The 19,878-nt window shown below is 44.5% G+C and overlaps 1 protein-coding gene across 9 annotated transcripts in view; it reads left to right on the top strand.

The window, feature by feature from the left end:
• fbrsl1 (fibrosin-like 1) overlaps nucleotides 1-19,878 on the top strand; it is a 264,098-nt gene that overhangs the window by 228,373 nt on the left and 15,847 nt on the right. For all 9 annotated transcript variants that reach the window (XM_070833128.1, XM_070833125.1, XM_070833126.1 and 6 more), the window contains 2 exons: nucleotides 1,943-1,991; nucleotides 19,060-19,477. In XM_070833128.1, the coding sequence (XP_070689229.1) occupies nucleotides 1,943-1,991; nucleotides 19,060-19,477 (467 nt within the window). The remainder of the gene's footprint in view (nucleotides 1-1,942; nucleotides 1,992-19,059; nucleotides 19,478-19,878) is intronic.

Raw genomic sequence — 19,878 nt, 5'->3', positions numbered from 1 at the left:
AGCCTGTGTTGTAGCCTGGCGCCCTGGTTCTGGGAGACTGAAAGAGGGCAATGCACAACACTCTTGTCTTTCCTCTATAGTCTGCTGTGAGAGGAAATGGGAAACATCTCCATTCAGCTGAGTGTTAGCACTACTTAAATGTCCCGCTTATAAGACAAGTGGTGTTGCTGACCTCCTCTTACAGTTCCATCAGTTTAGTGAACTACCTCAAACACACCGGTAGACCAGTCTGTCTATAAATAATATAATCTCAAAAATGGCTGTAACAGAAGTTAAAGGTACACTGTTAAATAATCTAATGATATTAAGTATAATATTTGCATATTGCAAATTTAAAATCGCAGAGCATCATCAGAAGCTTTGAGCAATCGACTGTAGAATTTGACTAACATCTCTCCATAATTATCAACAGATAATTTGGCCATTTTTTTTCCCATTTTGTTTTCATGTTTTAAGTTAACACTTCTGCTTATGTGGTATTTCATTATGCTTTCTATATGGCTGCTGACAGCAAATGACAGCAATTTGTTGAGAGAATCAGCACTTTCCTTCGACACTGTTGTGGTTAGCGCTGAGACGAGACATCAAGCACAGACAGACAAACACTGTGCAGAACAGTAACACAGTGGCAGTCAAGTAGAAATTGGGAGGTCTTGGAAAGAAGAGGACGTCCTCAAAACACTTGTGAAGAACTAACACGGATGCCAAGGACAGCCATCTGTGTTTACAAAATCATTTGCTTTCTCTTTTTGTCTCTGTCTCTCTTGCACTCACTCTGATTCACTGTTCATTCTTTACATATGCTCCCTTTGTGAAGCATAAAATACAAGCATGGCAGTTAAGGACACTCGGGCCCTTTGGTAGGAACATATGTTCAGCTCCTGCAGCTTTTTACAAGTGTGCAGAACCCAGATGAGACTATCTAAAGCAAAGGGAAACTGTGCTTTAAACAAAACCCCTATATGGGCTGATATTACAGCTGAGGAGGATTTTCATTGTTAATATTATCTTCCAAGCACACAGACCTTTTGCTACGGTATATTGCACAATACCAGGTTTTGTGTTGATTTACTGCTTTTCACTCATAGTGTTTAAAAATGTTCCATCTGGCCACTGAACTTGTATTCTTGTACAAACGTATGGTGTGTTTTGATTTAGGTGGTCCTCGCCAGAATCTACATATCCATCTAAAGCAGAGAGGAAAATACCTTTCAGTGTTTAGTCTAGAGGTTTCCATTATCACCTCATAGCAAGATGTCGTTCTCCCTCAAGTGACTCAACCTCCATTTGACTTCACTCCAGAGGGTTTCCACTGCTCAATGTCAGTCACATCAGCCAAATCAGTAACAACGGTTTTGACCCAATAAATGCTCATTTTGTTGACAGATCATCTTCTGTGCTCATCTGTTTATTTCCCGAGGGGGCTGATATTGTCTTTGATGTTGAATTTGTCAAATAAGTATATTGGTTTTAGAGTGGAACCACGTTCTGTTCATGTTGTTCCATTCAAAATATTGCAGAACAAAATGTCATTTCTGAGTAGCAGCATGTATGCAGGAGCCTTTGTGCTCTTGTGCTGCATAGCCACCTTACTGACTTCCTCTGTCTTTGACAGCATTACTTTTGAGGGTTTTCAGGTGGCACAACAGTGCCACCTAATGTTATACCAACAGGAAAAAGCCAGACGAGAGTCTTCTCCTTGGCTGTCTTTTGATTGACTGTATAATGCTGTGTGACTTTTCCTCTAAACACGTGTGGCTACATTTGTGGCTGAATAAGCCTTTTACTGGACAGATAAAACGTGTGTCAGTACTTGCATTGGTTTTGATGAATTATCTTAAATTATATGAGCCGGTTTTGGTGAAATAGGATTGACCGAAGTTTGCCACTGATTCAGCTCATTAGACAAATCCAGTAACGGTCTGCCGTCTTGTTTTTCCAGGTGTCTGATGTAGGATCGGAGAAGCTCTTTTCCCCTACCACACCCAAAGGTAAGCCCACTCTGTTTTCTTTCTGTCTCATTTACACTCATAACAACAACAGGGTTTTGCGAATGAGTCCAAACCTCCTCCGCTCTAATCCTGCAGCTCCCATTCAGATTTAAATGTCAGCAGACATTAACAAGGTCTGGTGACTACATATGCATACATCTTTGCTTGGGTGCGGAGTGGTGTTTCTTGTGCGACCCCGCCAAAGGCTTAGCCCTCCTACATATTGGTTCATTAGAGGGGATTTAGAGTCTCCCTGCCACATGCTCCCACAAATGGGAACTTCCCTCAGGCAATACAAGCTCTCTGACAGCAGGCCTGGACCATAATGGATGCCAAAGGAAGGCGAGAGAAAGAGCTTTGTCAGCCCCCCAGACAACACAAACTCTGTGTGTATGCGGTCACATTTGCACATATGTGGATTATGAGGCCTTTGCTTTTGTATATGTTCATGCATGATGGTATGTGATTTTGCGCTTTTGTTTGTCTATGGGAGTCCCACAGCATACATGTGCTGGTGTATACCATATGGGCACAGAATGTTGTCTGCATGTGTACGTTCACGCAATGCAATGACGCTTGCCAGGTCAGAACAGGGAGAAAGGTGACAAATTGTGGATGCAGGCAGGCGGAGAAGGGAGGAAAGGCACGATCAGCCTACTAGTGACAGATAGCATCATGCAGGCCACGTCCCCCCGGGGCAGAAGCCAGGAAGCAGGACCATTAACGCAGGCAGAGAGAGAAAGAGGTGGGAGTGGAGAACAGTGTAAACTAGGGCCACGAGGAGGGTTTTGGGAGGAACGTCTGAAGGACAGACTGGACAAATAGATCAGCTCGCGTCAACTGGGCTGTTAAAAATGTCAGTGACGCCATACCAGTGTAACCTGGGATACCACTTACAATATATGTTGAAAACATGTTTTGAAAAATGTAGCACTCTATAGGCTACATAGATTATATATTTGTATTATATTAGTATGATTGATAATTGCTAATTAGTGAGCATTTTTGCCTCCCTCTGTTTCATTCACCTACTTGTCAGAACATTCACCATATAAACTAGGTTCCCTCTTAATAACACATAAAGGTGTTGCTTGGTTTAGTACAGTAGCTCTGACTGCTGAGTGGAAAAGCATTGCTGACAAGGAGGAGAGAAACCAGGCCTGCCGGCTGTGTGATGTAGATGACCTGTGACCAGCGTCTGCCTCATGAAACCAGCGTTCACAATGACAATGACTTCCAGACTTGCATGGTTTAGAAAACAACTAGACCACGTCCGACTCCATCTATTCTCCACCGGGCTACTGGACTACTGCTGTTGTCAGCTGTCAGGGTGTTGACTTATTTTCCCTGCATGCCTGTACAGAACATGGCTGCATATAAACACACTCTGCTGTAAAGAACTGGTAGTACAGAATTTTCCACACATCCACACACAAACACCCCCTCCATGTCAGCTGGCGAATGAAGGCCTCTGTGGATCTTGCTAATGTGCACACAGGGCTGAGGATTAGAACCGTGGAATTACATCCAGATAATCCAATCAGAGTCTCTTCTGATTGTCACACAGATCAACTAGATCCTGTTTGGAAGAAACAGTAATGTACCAGTGTACCAAGGGCACCAGTTAAGAATTATGGGTTAGAAAGGGTGAGGCAGCAAAGAAATCAGCAGTTTGATGTGTGATTTAGTGATGATGAGGAAGAAGTTAGCTACGCTACAGTTGCTGAGCTGCCACCAGCCAGCTCTCTTCACCCATCCTGATGTTGTTTTGTGCTGTTATAGATTCTAGGACAGTGTTTGTTTTTGTCCTAGACTGGTTTTTCTGTGTGTAATGTGTGTGTGTAATACAGTGCACCCCACAGGCTGTTTTCCTCTGGTTTAGAATGCGGCGTATGTGTCCCATTACCGGTCTCACTCATGGTCCTATGGGACCAATGAAAAGCCCGCTTTCCTCTGATCACCAGGCCTGTCGAGTTGTTCGCTGGGAGACACTCAGACAGAACCACACACACACACACATAAACATTATGGCACACATAAATATAAAATGCTTTGATGATGTTTGGCTTGTACATTTCTCTAGGTAATGAGTGTTGTTTCTTTTACCTCCTCTTTGCTTTTCAACATTGTGCTCATTTCTGAACTTTATTTTGGTGAGCATTAACGGGTACAAACAGTTGAGGTTAAGTCCAAATTGCACACAGGCCTGCAGTCTGTCATGTTAATGAAACGGTTCAGGATTAATAGAGGAGAGGAAAGACCAACATTGTAATCAGCGAAGGCAGAGCGCTGTAATTATGCACACAGAACACGGTTTTGAGCAAAACCCAGACACTCTTGCCTTCTTTCTCTCATACTTCCTTTTTTATCTTCTCTATATCTCTAGTCTGTTGACAATCTATTATAGATGCAAGCTAATAGTGCGATAATAGGACAAGCTAATAGTATCTTTAATAACACAGCACACACTATGCAATTCTCTTTGTATATTGTTACCCAGGAACTAGCCAAGAACTAGTTCTGCTGAATGTCTGCCTGTGTTGGTGGTTATGAGGTAGGAAGGTACAGCAAAGGGCAAGTATTATCTAACAGTTATTGGTTTTTGTTTATTTCCTGTCTTAAACCTCCTGCAAATTATTGATTTCCTGGAGGATGGCATGTTTAAGTAAAAGCGCTGTGAAGACTTGTGCTCCACTCAGGGCTACTCTTATTGAATTGCAGGTCAGAGTTTACTGCTGTCGCTTGCTTGAAGGCGAATGAGAAGCTAAATGTAGCTGCTGAGCATGAACGGGGCACATCCACAGAGCCCAGATAAACACTTCACTGGTAGGCTGTCTTATAACATTTCGGTGCTGCGCCTATGGAAGTGGTGGGGAGTTATCACCTCGCTGTGACTGGCTAGAAATATCTGAGAAGAAGACTTTGGAATCTGCAGTGACTATGTTGAATGTTGTATCTGTGGGTTTTAGAGCAGTAGGTACAGTCTAGGCAACGTCTTTCACCGCCCCTTGTGCTCTCTCAGGTCCTTTTGACCTAGCTGGGTACTACCTGCCATGGTGTGAGGGTAAACCCATGTGGTGTGCAGTCCACCAGACAAACCTGGGGCATCTTGGGATTGCAGGAGAAAGATTGGTAGAAAACCCATTTCTGAAGTGGATTTGTGCCCTTGTAATCCTGATTAATTTTGACCCGTTGTGCTCATTTTAAACAGAGCATTACAGTAAGCGTGAACACAGCAAGCTCCGGGGCAAAACCAGGAGCTTAGCGGCTTTGGGAGGCTTAGCTGCAGATGGCATTTTAAGCCGGACTTAATAAATTGTTTCCATTAAACTTACCGGCCCACACATACTGGATTAGACCAGTGGAACAAAGGAAGGAGAGAGTGTGCAGACGAAGAAGAGAAAAAAAGGACACACACATTTCCCATCATGCACATCTGACTCCGTTAACATCTCTCTGAGGCCACTTGAAAGGTGAAGACAGGGTTACCGTGGTGCTCAGAGAGATAGAAGCTTTTGGACATGAATGCAAAATCCACTCACTTGCTCGTCAGGGATGTAGGACCAATTTGCTTAATTGACACAGAAGTAAACAAACAAAAAAGATGCATAAACCATTTAGCTTGGCAGTGGATTTAGGGCTTATCCTCTAACTGTTTATATATAAACACATTACAAATGCTGTAGCTTAAGGATTTAGGATCTGCCCATACCCTTTCTTTTTTTTTTTCTATTGAGCTCTTTTACTCATATATCAGTCTGATATTGTGGGAAATCAATTCCTTGGTAGAACCCCGCCTTTCGCCTCCTCTATCCTCAGCCCACCTCCACCATACCTCCTTCCCCCATCAGCTCATGGCTTGCTCCCTAAGCTCTCATTATGTGCTACACAGTCCAGGGTCCCCGTGTCGAATCGCTAATCAACCACCCTGTCTGCAGGCCTGCTCTCTCAATAGGTGCTGAGTGGCCTTTGTTCCGCCACTGCTGTTTGCTGCATGTCAATAAAAGAGCTATGGCCTCCTCCTGCTCCTCCTCCTCTTTTGTTACCTGGGTCAGCCATGGCTACAGGCCTGCTCCTGCAGTGCAGGCTTCAGGAAAATGAAACACAGTCTCACCTGCTGGATTCTGAATGCCAGAGAAGGAAGGAAGGATAGAGATTGGAGAGTGAGCAGCAAGGTCAGGCACAGGGGGGATTGAGGGCAGCTCAGGCATAGTGAAGTAGATGAGAGAGCATGTTTGTATTCGGCCAGGCAGCTCTCCTCTGGCCAGGTCAGTGTAATGTATCACTAACCTCGGCGGCAGGTCTGACTGTTTGCAGCCTCTCACCCATTAAATAATGAATGGAGGTTGACCCTCTGACCAACAAATCACCTTTTCGCCAGCGTTGAATCAGGATAGAGTGGAAGTAGATTGAGAGTGTGGCTGGTTGGCTAGCAGGCAAGCTAGATGTCTGGAGGGCAGACATGTTGTTGGAAAAACACAAGGGCTGCAGAGGCTTCACACAGCCACATTAGTAAGGCTGGAATTGAAAGTAGCCATCAATGCTGTGGAACCTGAGTCTGGTGAAACTCACCTTGGGTTCCTACTGTGATTGGTTTGAAAAAGTCCTGATTTAATTCAAATACTAAAACGCTACAAACTCCTAGCAGAAGGCAGACGGGTTAGCTGACACTCAGTTCAGACACTGGAAATACTTGGAAATTGGAGAAAACCAAAGAATATGTCTTGTTTCTTTATTAATCTTTGGGTTATTACTGCTCACAGACGTAGGACAGCTCACGAGCAGGGTGATTTGTTTTTGGAGAAAGGGGCTGATATTAATGCTCCCTTTATTGATAGTGCTAATGCTGTTTGTGCAGCCATCCCTGTCAGAGAGATGAAAATAAATAGGGGGAGCTCAGCGGAGATAAGACACGTGTTTAATTATTAATTGAGCCATTACTGACAGAGATTGCCTTTTTTGATTTAAAGCAGGAAGGGCTGCTTCAGGGACAGAAAAAGCAATTACAGAATTCCCAGCTTGCACTGCTGCTGCCCATCGTTTCACCATAAGCTGTGAGAGGGGAGTGAAAGTAGACAAAACACTCCCACACACATACACTCACACACATCCTGTTATACTGCGGTGTTCCATAAATTATTTTAATTCTTCTTCAATATTTATAGCGTTTTAAATTACGATAACATCGCCATGTATTATTTACGTAGAGTGGCAGGCAGTCAAAGGGACCAAGCCACATTACCCACAATCCGTCTGTTGCCCAGCACCTTGAAAATCTGACTGAAGGGAATTGTGTGGTTTTGTATGATTCAGGAATTGATGTTGAATTTCCCCGGCTCTTACAAGCCGCCTGTTTTCAAAGACACTCCTGAATTTCTATGCACAGCAATTAGTTGCCTTGTAAAGTCATTGCAGATATGTCATGCCATCCCTTTGTGCACTCTGGGGCCCCTCTACCACTAAAATGTCCATTAGAAAAGTGTCTGCTCTGAGCAGAGAGCCCAGCATGTATGAAATATTAACTTAGCCCCTGTTTAGAGTATTGGGTCACTGCTGGCTGAGCTTCAATCTTGAAACAAAAACTATGTGAGATTGCCGGTGTATTTCCCCCCCTTGTGTATGTTAGCCATTACATGTCAGGACACTTGACATCTGTCAGTCAGTCCTATCAGTCCCTGTCATCAGTGTCTGCAGGCCGTGGGTGGTGATCAGCTATTGTGACAGAAAATGGGAGTCACATTGAAGGCTCTGTGATTAGGCTCCATTGTGTGGCTCTGTGCTTATTGGCAGAATATGGATTCAGCTTCAGCTGTGCAGGGGGTGCAATTACAAAATCACTAAAGGCCACAGGGGAATGTAGGCTAGAAGTGTAGATTGTCAGGGGCATGAGCAGCTTTTTGGCTGCTGCACCTTCACTATACATCTTTGGTTTATAATGGCAGTGGTCTGTCATCTCTGAGCTGTGCATCTCATCTTACTGTTAAGGCTGGCATATACCGAGGGCTTCACACTGTATGGGATAAGTCAAAGTAAATATATTGAGTCACTTCAATACTGAGCATTACTGTGCAGCCTCAAAGCCATCTCCTGTACACAGCAGAGGCCAGTACTCCCCTGAGGCTTTTCAATGCTGTCTCTTCACTTCAGGTTAAATGATAAAATGCCAGTTTACTGCCATCCTGGCCTCTCTATGCACGATTCCCCTCACCTACACCTCAGCTACTACACCATCAGCAGCATTGTACACTATGCTGAACAAAAGCACATGTGAATTTTTACTGTGGCTTCGACCCAGATGTGACACTTGTACTCAGACATTTCTATTGGCCTAATCATCAATTGCAAGCACACAACAGGGAGAATTCTCAATGTTGAAACCATGTAACAGGATTACTGTCATCGAGACAAAAGGTTAAGATATTATTTGATATGAGTTTTTTGGCTAAGCTCAGCGAGTAAAGCATTGCAGAGAAAAGATAATTCAATAAATGACTTTTATAAGCAAAGAAATCCCATTGACAAGCAAAGCTGCATGCTGAACCCAACCCCTCTTAGCAGCAGTCTTACTGTGTTAGGGCTAGTTCACTAACTGCCTCGCTGTAAGCCAAGGTCTTAGCTGTGTGTAGGGAGCTGATGCTTCACCAGTGAGTTCAGAAATCAGAGGCTCTCTGACAAGGGAAAAGCTGTTTGGCAGATAAGCTGCAGCCCCTGCAGTTAGCTGACCAACTTGTGAAACACAGGTTGACTCCTCTCAACAGGGAAGCTAAATGGATGTAGGCTCCTTATTTTTTTGTTTCTTTAGGGGGGATAAAGGGAGGAATTTAGACTGGATAGCACTAGAGAGCAGTAGCTCTCATCACATCTTCTGTCTAATCTTAATCCTTCTCCTCCTCCTCCAATGGAGATGCAGCCAGCTGCAGTGTGGAAGGCATTTTCATTGTTTACTTGGGAGAATACATGAGTAGCGTCTTATCACTACTGTCAGGCCTGAAATGTAAAGCATGTCGCCTGTGATCACTTGCAGGTTTTCTTGTTTTTAATCCTTTATACCAAGCTCCAGTCATTCTGCCAGCAAGAGTGGGTTTTTCCCCCCACCCTGCATTTGTTTGAAGATCCCAGTTCCCTGCTATGTGCGTTTTTAAGCTCATCTGTGTTGAGCAGTTCAGAGCCAATGTTGTTTGCAGATGAGGCTGTAACGCTCATTGACAAAGCCAGATGGTAGGCGATTGTGGCCAAACACGACGCTTGGATAATGTACAATTGCTGGCAAGGGGACAGTCGTCAGCCTAGATGGATATTACAAACATGCTTGTAATGGATTGGACATTTTGGGAAGCAGTTCACACAGGCTTATAAAGATGGGAAAACCATCGCCAGGAACAGAACGGATGTAAAATGCTTCAGATTCCATGACAGACAAGGACATCCATGCATTAGAAGAATGTGCCAGAGAGGATTCTGGGGAGAAAGGAGATGAACCCAAGGAACAAGTTCCCAAATCAAACAGAAATATCAGCCTACCTTATAAAGTATTTTCCAAGTATTTCCAGGTGGGTGGTCCTCTTCTACTGTTTGCTCAGTTTCTTTGAGCTCCATACCTTTCCAGTGGTAGCATATTAGTATCCACATTTCTTTCAGGGGCTTATCAGAGCCACTCTGTCTAGAAGCAATACCACAGGTTTGGACTACTACAATATGTTTGACAGAGGGTTTAGTTTGTAGAAGTTTGTGATAGAGCCTAGTTATTAGCCTTGAACTCAACACTTGGTGAAAGAGGTAACCCGACACGCACTGCAGAGAAAGGCCTTGTGTTTGGTCCTCTATTTGACTGGGCGTGAGTGCCATTAATCTTTCCAGTGTTTGTTAACAGACAGGCAGTAATTCGCTGAGACACTGAGGCCTACATTTTGGCCATTTCAGGGAAGGTTAAAAAAAAACATGCACAGTGTGGTCTCCTCCAATATTCAAGCGGTCATCTGTTTGGCTGTTGTTTTTGGCTACTGGTGAATTCCCCGCACTGGGCCCTGGTGGTGGGGCCCCTAATGGCCTCTGACTGACTGTAATACCCCATTCAGCAGAGCACGGGCTCCATCCTCCCTGGCTGTTGGGTTAGTGCTGCTGTGTTGAGGGTTGAGCAGCAGGACTGGGATTTCACTGCTGTTTGCTTTGGGAGGAGTGGGAGAAATTGCTCCAATGCCACATGACCCATGGTGAAGTGTATACAAGAACACTATCACCAGTATCAACCTGAGTTAGACGTTTACATGGTCTCGCTGATGCTTTTGTTAGATCAGTTTTTTTTCCACCTCTATGTACTTTTGTGTTGTGTGTGTGTGTGTGTGTGTGTTCCATGTATTAGTGAAATCTTTAAATGCTTTGATCTTACTGGTGCAGGAATAAGATATTTCAACATTTTCACTTCTGGTTCAGTCCAAACCTATCAGGACTGATATCGACCTTCAAAAGACCACATCTGTTGTAGTCTAACAGTGACAAATTACATCAAGATTATGGCTTTCCGTGTTTTTGGTAAAGATCTATATTGCTATCGCTATTACTAATGATACAGGTATTGATTCATCAACTGTTAAGTGTGGGGCAAGTGCTGAAGTGCCCTGGGCTGCTTATCAGCTGCAGTACACTGTATTAGTGTGCTGGGTTGGCATAGCACTGACCTAATCTTGGTAGCAGGTGCTACTGGAGCCGAGGAAGAGTGGACATGTTTTTAAGGGAGGATGAGCCATCTGGGTCTTCATACTTTATGGTGCTTAAAGCACACTCTCAAGTGTGACGCTCCCAGTACTTACCTTTTAGCTGCACACAATAATCTAAGCGCTGGCTGGTAAAGGGAAAGAGGAGGCTTTCAGGAGAATTTACAGGGTTTGATGTGGTGTGGAGCCTCCACTTCGACACGGATTCATGAAACAGTCAGACACACTTGGCGGTTTGATTTTGATTCCTCTAACTCTTTCAGTGTTGTTTTGTCATCTGCAGTCTGAAATATGTCGAGCAGAAAGAAAACTGTGTTTGTTTTGTTTTGTTTCTGTTTTTTGTTTTCGTGCCAGCCTGCCTTGCTCAACACTTTTCTGGGGCCTTGTGTTGTTTTGTTTTTTCCTGGTGTAGTCTGTTTCATCTCACAAGCGATTTGGCTCATTTCAGAGTCCAATTTTGCTCCTGTTTCACCGTGCATTCCCCTCTCCTCACAGACGTACTCACATTCACACATTTCCCCAAACTGACACGCCGCCTTCACACTCCAAACAAATCAATTCTTCACTTGCTGCACTTGGAACACCCCAGTGAAATGTGGCAGTTCATTGCAACCCCAAATACGTGCAGGCTGTTGTTAACGTTCCTTGTCCACTATGGCTCGAAGAGGCCAGACCGAGATTCTCTGTGTGAGTGTGTGTTGCTGCCTGCCCATATGTGTGGCTAGGGCTTAGAAGTGATGGGGGCAGACAGTTAGCAGCAGCCCAACAGGTCAGGATCCAGGCCTTGTCTCCATTAGTTTACCTGACACAACTCCCTGCCCCCTGCTCCCTCTTCCCTCTCCTCTGCCTTATTAACTAACCTCTTTCTCCCCCAATCTGGGTCACTTTATCCTTCTTTCTCTGTGATGCTCCCTCTCTAATCAAGAATGATGAATGGGGTGCAAGGAAGGACAGCAAATGTTTGCGAACCTGATACACCATCCAATTGTCACTCTTTTTCTGCAGTTGTGGAGAACATGATAGTTGGGAAAGCAAGGGGAGTGATTTTGAAGAGGCTTTTGTGTATTTGTCTAACTAAGCTCTGTATGAAAGCTATTTCAAACATCTCCACCTCAGCCCTCTAAGTGTGTCATCAGCTTTGACATGTAATTCATCGCTCCCCCTAAAAAAGAAAACTCAGACTAGTGTACGTTTTTTTCTTTTCTTTTTTTTTTAAATTGTCTTTCACATATCGCAAGATCTCTGACTGCTGCAGAAAAAAAGGCTTGTAACTCATAAGAATGCAGCTCTTTTGGCATGTAGCCATTAACAGGAGAAAATGGCAGCTCTAGTCTAGTCTTCAACAGCTGCTGGGTCTCCATCTGTAAGCCTAATTACCCAGCAGCACCCCAGGAGCAGCTCCGCAGCAGGATTCTCCTATAGAGGAGGCATTGATTACATCAGTGTATCTATACTGGGCAGTGTGTTTCCCTGGGGGCTCACAGATATGTGAAACTTAAGTACGAGCACTTTGAAGCAAACTGGGGCACTATCTTTGGACAAAAAGTCCACCAAGATTTTACTCTGTTGCAGCCATTCCTCCTGTGAAGGACATTTCACATAAACTCTAGATCCTTCAGAATACTATACAATTTGCTACAGAGTATGAAAAAATGGTAAATAACAAATGCATTTAATCATTTAAGTGATCTATCAAGTAAAATGTCGCAAACTTTCATTAGTTCTAGATTTCAATGGCTTTGAAAAGTGTATTTTTCATTAACTAAATTATCGTCATGAAACAAATATATTTTGAAATGCGCCAGAATGAGTTTGGGAAGTTAAACTTGATACTATATTTTTACTGTAGCTTTTCCTGATGCCGCGGTTGCAAATAGTTTGGTAACAGATTGTTTGAAGTTAATTATTTGTTCAGCTCTGTGCAATGAAATTCCTGTGGTATGCTATAATGTACAATGTAATCCTTTGAATGACTTAAAACCCGGAGCTGTGATCATCATAGTGGAGATCAACAGCCCTGGCCTGTAATAACAGGATGCTTCAACATGTAAACATGACAAGAAGAAGAAATGTTGTGGCTGATTGATGACTTAGCTGTCTGGCAGTTGTTGATAAAGACATATTTGTTTTTAGCTAGTGCCACCTATAGAATACCACCACTTGGAAAAGCTAGCTACCTCAGCATTCCTGGCTGTCAGAGGGTATTATTTGACATTATAAAAATGGTTGCAATATTTGTATGAAGCAGGTGAGTAGCTGAGGCAACATCTGGGTGTAAGCCACAGTTTGTGATACTCATACCGACAAGCCCCTGTATCTGCAAAAACATTTGAGGAAATATGATGATGTTGGCAAAGATGTTTGTCCTACCTCTTTCATGGCACTAAATAACAATGGCTGCATATGTCAAAACAGTGAATGAAGTATGGCCAACAGTAAGGAGCTGTCAGCTTCCAATTGTTGCTTTGCTTTCTGAGTGGGGAGTGAAAATGGAGATGGAGGAGGAGGAAAAGAAAAACATGCGGGCTCTTTCAGCCCACTGTCATGCCACTTAGGATTTGTTGAAGGATTTTCACTCAGCCATTTCCCTTCCATTGAGAGGTAATCAGTACGGCACTGAAAGATAATATTGTATCCACTTAGAAGCATGTGGGCTTCATGCATGTTCATACATGAAATGAGACTGGAAAGCAGTGCCTCTGTTTACATTGCTGAGCACTCGCTCCCTCCATTTCTGCTTGGACTTGAAGCTTCCTGGCAAAAGCTCCCCGTCTTTGTGTCTCTTACGTCTCATTCTTTGTCCCTCTTTCTTCCCTACCTCCTTTCCTTCCCTTCTCCATGGATTGTGAGCCAGTTGGTGGGCTAATAGGGGATGCTTTCCTGTGGGGCACCAAAGTGATGCTGTTCAGGCGTTATGCGAGCTTAAGTAAAGCTGACATGCTGCTCAAGAACTACAGCCCACACTGAGCTCCACAGCAGCCCGTGGAGAGACTCTGAAAAGGTCTTAGAGGTATGGGAGACACAGGGAGGCTGCCACTGTCCTCCCACCGCTGTGCTGTGATGTGGGTAGCAGGAGTTAAGTCCTTTATTAGAAGTGGCAGGCGTTGTCTCCAGTCACCTCGATAATTGCAGCACCACGTCCACTGCTGTAATCAATTGAGACAGCTGCCGCTGCGGCGTTCAAGTCCATCAGGCAGGCATGCCATGCTAATTAATGAAATGATAAGGCTAGTGCTTGCAGTATTGCACAAATAACTCCTGAAGGCTCCCCTTCTTTTCAACACAAAATTCATCCTTAAGTTCAGATTGCCCCTCCCTTCCCCTGCCTTTTGGCTGTCTGTCCACAGTAGCCTCAGGCCAAGAATGGTCACCAGGGTCAGTGATGGGTCAGTGACAGTGAAAGGGGTCAAATTCCAGGCTGGCAGGGTGGGCCATGTCAGAGGAGCCATTAGACATGAGCTTTTCTGTTGAAAGTTCCAAGAAGTCCCCCCTTTTATTTACCAGAACCCAGTGGCAGTGACCTTAGATGACCCGCCTGTGTTCATAAGAAGCTAAGACTGATGGCAGTCCCAGAGCCCATGAGCTCTGCTGGAAACAGCTCCGCAAGGGGATGGGCTCCGCTCAAGATTCAGTGACATACAGGGAAGGATGTGTCGAGCCGTCTCACTTCTCTGAATCACATTGTAGTCGGGGGTTAATGAAGGTTTAACAATGCTTTTGGAGCACCACTGATATAAAAGGATTTGGAAAGTTAACATTTAAGCATCTGTTTCTCTCCCTCGCTCTGTCTTCTTTGATTTTTAGATATGCTCTATGTCATTTGTCGTCCGTCCACCATATTGGTATATGTGCCATGGGAGGTGAATGACACGTGTCCTGCACCATATGGCTGGTATTTGAATTGTGATCCGATATGCGCAGGAAAAACTGATTCATCTGACAGCTCTAGCTGCCAGCTCTCCGCAATGAGCATTAGGTTCTCAATTTATGCCTGGGCTTTGACTGTAAACGTGTTACAGCTTAACACCCATCCACATTCTGCTGCCATCCACTCCTTTTGTCAACTGCAGCAAAGAGACAGAGACAAATAATTGAAACGTGCCAGCAGTTCCCACTCTTTAGCTATCTTGGCCAGCTTTCTCCTTGTCCACTCCCGCAATAACATCTCTGTGTGATTTGCAAAAACGTCGCCTTGGCTCCCCTTGTTACCAGCTTGGAGATGCTCGAGTCAGATTAAATAGTGTGAGGGAAAGCAAGCCGTTGCAAATTTCTCCTATGATTTTATTATTAGCACGATGACTCGACACTGCTCAGCCCTTCTGTTCCTCTCATACAAAATCATTTTGTTGAAATCACCCCACCTTTTTTTATGACTGAATACCTCACGGCAATGAAGTGTTGATTGGCAAGACTGCGGTTTCCTGCCTTCTGCCAGTATCTGTTATAGCCATCTTCCACAGTCACTCACTCGTGAGCTAAGCCTTGGCTCTGTGCAGATTGCTTGTCTAGAAAACCAAATCATTGTGAGCTCAACCGTCAAGAGCAGCAGAATATTCTGTCAACCAGAGCCAGCGGGAGACGGATCAAGGCAGCGTGCTTTCTCACATACCTTCTGCATCCTCCAACGTCTTTCAGCAGATATGCCGCTTCATTTAAATATGTGTCTGTTCATGTCCTTATTTTATCAGTGCCCTGACTGTTTATGGTTTGGCAAAGCCATGAAGGAAGTGAACCACAGTGTTTGCCTAGTAAATGAGAATGCCCAGTGGCCTTAAGCTTCTCTTGGTGCCCAACCCCCCCCTCAACGCCACTCCAGGAAGAATTTGCATAGTCTCATATCTAAGCTGAAAAGGCTTTTTGCATACTGGTTCTATTTCCCTAGCTGTTGTATATACTGGCATCATGTCAGCAGTGAGCAGGTAATTTATGTAGCACACTTATTTGCATTCACAGCATTAGTTTGCCGAGGGTTTTAGTTGGAGGCAGAATGAGAATATACTCTAGGGCCCTTGTCTCATTTATGAGGTCATTGGGTCCATGTGCAGGTTGCCAGGTGTGTGTTTAAAATGTGTTAAAAAAGCTTCAAAGTGAATGCTTCAACAGCTACAGTTTTGCAACTCAAAGCATTTGAGGCCAAAAATGTGCAGTGCTGTCCTGTGTTTTGTGTGCATTGTGTCAACAGACATATGCCTCATGACACGTGCTTCAGAAGCATATCCTCGAGGCAGTGGGGGAGCTACTCCTTTATTGAGGTTTCTTGGATGATGGAAACCAACCCATCCTCCTCCCACTGATGGTCAAGCCTTTCCAAACTGGTCCAAGCCATTTCAAGCTGGACCATCTGGCTGCGTAAAGGCCACATAGGACCAGATCGGTGCCAGTTCTCCAGATGTTCCACAGGGACAAACGGGGTCACAAGTGAAGGATATTGGAGGCAGAAACAGCTGTGTAGCGACACAGTTTTCACCTCAGACTCCCCACTGGACACATCAGTCATGACCAGTGAATCCCAGTGGCCCAGTGTTATCCGTCTGCTACCATAGTCCCTCCCCTCTCCACCCCTCCGACCACCAACCCCAAACACAGGCACGTGCACACAAGGCAGGGCTCAATTCCCTCGAGTCAGCAGGGCCACAGAAACAACTATAAAAAGATCAATACTAGGATGAGATGTCATCTGGTGAGCAGACCTGCCAACACCCCCCTAGGGAATGTCCCTGTCCCCCTGGTGCACTAACCCAGCTAACGGGAGAGGTGTGGGAGGGGGGTGCCACCCCCCACCTCCAGGCTGCCCTCCAACCTGCCTGACTCACTCACACCATCTGCTCAGGTTTGTGGGACAGGGCTTCGGGACAGCACATTTTTTGTACAGACACTCATATGGCATTTGTTTCACATGACTGCCTGTGGCTTGCCTACTGTTTTCCTCAGTATGTGATTGCAGGGAAAGTGTGTTCCATCTCCCAAGGAAAAGAAGAACAAAACAATGCCAAATTTGGCAGTTTGTTGAAATGCTTGAAACTTAAGCTGACAGTTGTGGGGTTTTGTGGCGAGGGGACGCTGTTTGTTGAAACAGCAGTGATTTTGCTACATATAGCCCTTAGGTGACATGTGTCAGAGAGGCATTTGTGTCATGTTGTTACCACTGGGTGTAGCTTACACTCAAAATGGCTGCTGCTGAAACACGTATAAAAGTAAGTAATCTATTAAGTAGGGGTATTCACAGCACCAGTGTTTCCTACTGTTAGCTGTTTAGTGCTCTTGCTACTAAAAAAACTGAAGCACCTGCAGTTTCAAGTGCTATCACACAATAACTGTATTTATACTTATAGAACAGGAACAACACATACATGTTGTCATCGGCTTTGAAGCAAAGAAGTAATGTATATTATATCCTTTGCTTTCTTCAACAGATTTGGTCTGATTTTTTTTGCCTTGTGCTGTCCCTCACTATAATGAAGTTATTATGTGTGTGTGTTAATGTGTGTGTTTGTGTGTGTTATATGACAACACTAAAAAACTTTTTGGATTTTCCGTCTGCTGTTGTGTGCGTGTGTGCATGTGTGTGTCTTAGCTTGCAGAGTGATTTTAATGAGGGATGGGTCGGTCTGAGCTGATACCTCCCTGCCTCCATTAGAGCCCATTAGAATCATCATTAAGATAACCCGCCGCTCACTGTGGCCCTGGCTTCCCAGCATTAGTATTAGAAACCCCACTCTATCTCATACTGGTCGTAGTGAGACTTCCTTCAGTATAACTTGCATCGCATTGTGTCTGGGAGAACAGGTTGCCACGGCAACATCACCCAGTGACGACATTTCAACAGTGGATATTTGCTTCTCTGCCTGTTTGTCTGTCTGTGTCTGTCTCTCTGTCTTTGCCTTCAGTCTTTTGCTTTCTCTTTCGCTTGCAGGAATGAGAGCCTGACAACTCTGTAAACCAAATCCCAGACCCTTAGTCTATATACGCCTGGACCCTGAAATTCATTAGAAAATCGTGACACCTTAGCCAGCCCCAGCTCTCCTATAAAACACAAGGAGAGAGGGAGGGGGGGAGCTCAACAAATAAAAAAATAAAAGCTCTGCCCTGTCTTTTTATTGGTCTTTTTATGGGTGTTAGGATCCTTGAAAGATTAAGCAGGCTGTTAATAGGGACTGGATATTCCATTAGTGGGCTGCATGTCGAGTTCTCACTGGCTTGACAGCAGCTCCCGGCTCTTCTCTTCTTCTCTTTTTTGTTACTGTCGAGGGTGCCCGTGGAGCTTTTTTAATTGAGGCGCTAGTAAGCCCTCTGACTGAAGTACTGCTGCATCAGAGCTGTAGATTAGAGCTGCTTAGAGAGCCTCATCTCCACCAGGCTGTCTTCTCGCTTCCTCTGTCCCTATCTTTCTCCGTGTGTGAACACTTTCTCTCATTTTTCTATGTTTCTGTGCTTAAAACGAATTCCACCACTAGCGGTAATAATGAGTTCAGAAGCCATCGTAGAGTTTTAGCTGTTGTAGTTGTAATTGTAGCACTACCATCTCATTTCTTTGTGGCCCATTTTGTTTTTGTTTTAACTCAAAATACACCGCCAAATGCCTTTTCTTTTTCATTAAGTGCTTTGAGATTCTTGGTATGTGAAAGGTGTCGAGATGCTGCATTTTCTGCCATTTTCATTTTCCTGCTTCTACAGCATATAATTACAGTCATTAAACTGCAAAAGCCTAAGTATGAAAAGTCGTTGTTCAGTGGAATGCTGATTATAAAACCTTCTTCTCTGCTGAAAAGACCCTGATGAATGGTAAAGAGAAAGTGGTCGAGTTCAGAGTGCTTTGCTGTGGTTTCCCAAATCCCCTGAAAGATCAGGAAGGGAGGATGGAAAGGCGCAATGGCAGAGAGGCCAAGATAAGAGGCCACGATCTCCCTTCACAGCACAATTGAAACATAATTATTTCATGCCAGATTGTGTGCTCAGCAAAGCCCTGAATAGAGGCCGACATTTAAGTTTAATTAGCTGTGATTTATTCATACTGACTGGATTGCGGGAAGAAATTGGATCATCTGATTATAGTCAAGCATGAAAATGACCTGATTAAACACTTAATGGAACCTAGGGAGAGGGAAACAAGAGGAACCTTGGGCAGATGACATTGGGACAACATTTTAAAGGAGGAAATGGAACTATGTTTTATTTATCATTGATTATGTATACTCCTTTGAAAACACGTAGTAGCAAATGGCTATCCTTGTATGGCTATTACGTGCTTTAGGTTTGACATCTGAGATGGCCAATACATAGTTTACACCATCAGATTAACTTTTTCAAATAGGGGTTTACAAATGTGCTTCTTACATTATTCTGTTTCTTGTCCTCAGGTGTGCCAGCGAATGAGAGTCCTGAGTCCAAGACTTGTAGCTCAGCCAAAGTATCAGGGCTCCAGCGCAGCCAGGAGCAGAGCAACAGTGAGGTGCCCTTCACGCCTCCCGTGCCCAGCCCCACCCCGGCTTCGGCGCCCACGGGCTCCCCTGCCCCCGCAGCAGCGGCGGCCCCCCTTGAGCCCCCTAGGTCGCGCCTCCCCACCCCACCTCCTCTCAGTGTCAAGAGGGAGCAGCAACCTCCGTCCCCTGTCCCTACCCCTGCCCTGTTGAGGGCACAACCCCACCCCCAGCCCCACCCTCCTCACCCACACTCCCATCCGGAGCCCCGTGTTCTTCCGCCCCCACAGCACCACACACGGCCAATAATCAGCCACCAGGTGCATCACCAACTGTACAACAGCCTCCACGAAATCAGGTAGGTTGTTAGAATGGGCACATTTTGTCACAGGCGCAGGAAAGTACTACTACGATCAGTATTAGTGTAACAAACTAATCTGTGTAAGACCATTAGAAATAGAAATGCTTGTGACTAACAATAAGGGAGCAGTTTCACCTTTTGTACTTTTTGTAATCAGGTCGTTAGACTGCAGACACCACTTACCTTTAATGTGTTACCAGTCTAGTGGAGACCGCAACAAAATAAAGTATTTCCAAATTAATATAATGTAGTCCAGTGCAACAAGATATTGTACAATTCTCTATTCTACACAATACTCACTGTTTTTCACGTGGATATTGATTTTCCCACACACAAACTTGCAATGACCACCTGTCAGATTTGCTGTTTTTCATTGAACAACACTCTATGACACAGAG

This window comes from Pempheris klunzingeri, chromosome 7 (genome assembly GCF_042242105.1).
Source record: "Pempheris klunzingeri isolate RE-2024b chromosome 7, fPemKlu1.hap1, whole genome shotgun sequence".
Lineage (NCBI taxonomy): Eukaryota > Metazoa > Chordata > Actinopteri > Acropomatiformes > Pempheridae > Pempheris > Pempheris klunzingeri.
Note: the sequence above shows the minus strand (reverse complement) of the source record. Positions and strands in the feature narration are given on the sequence as shown.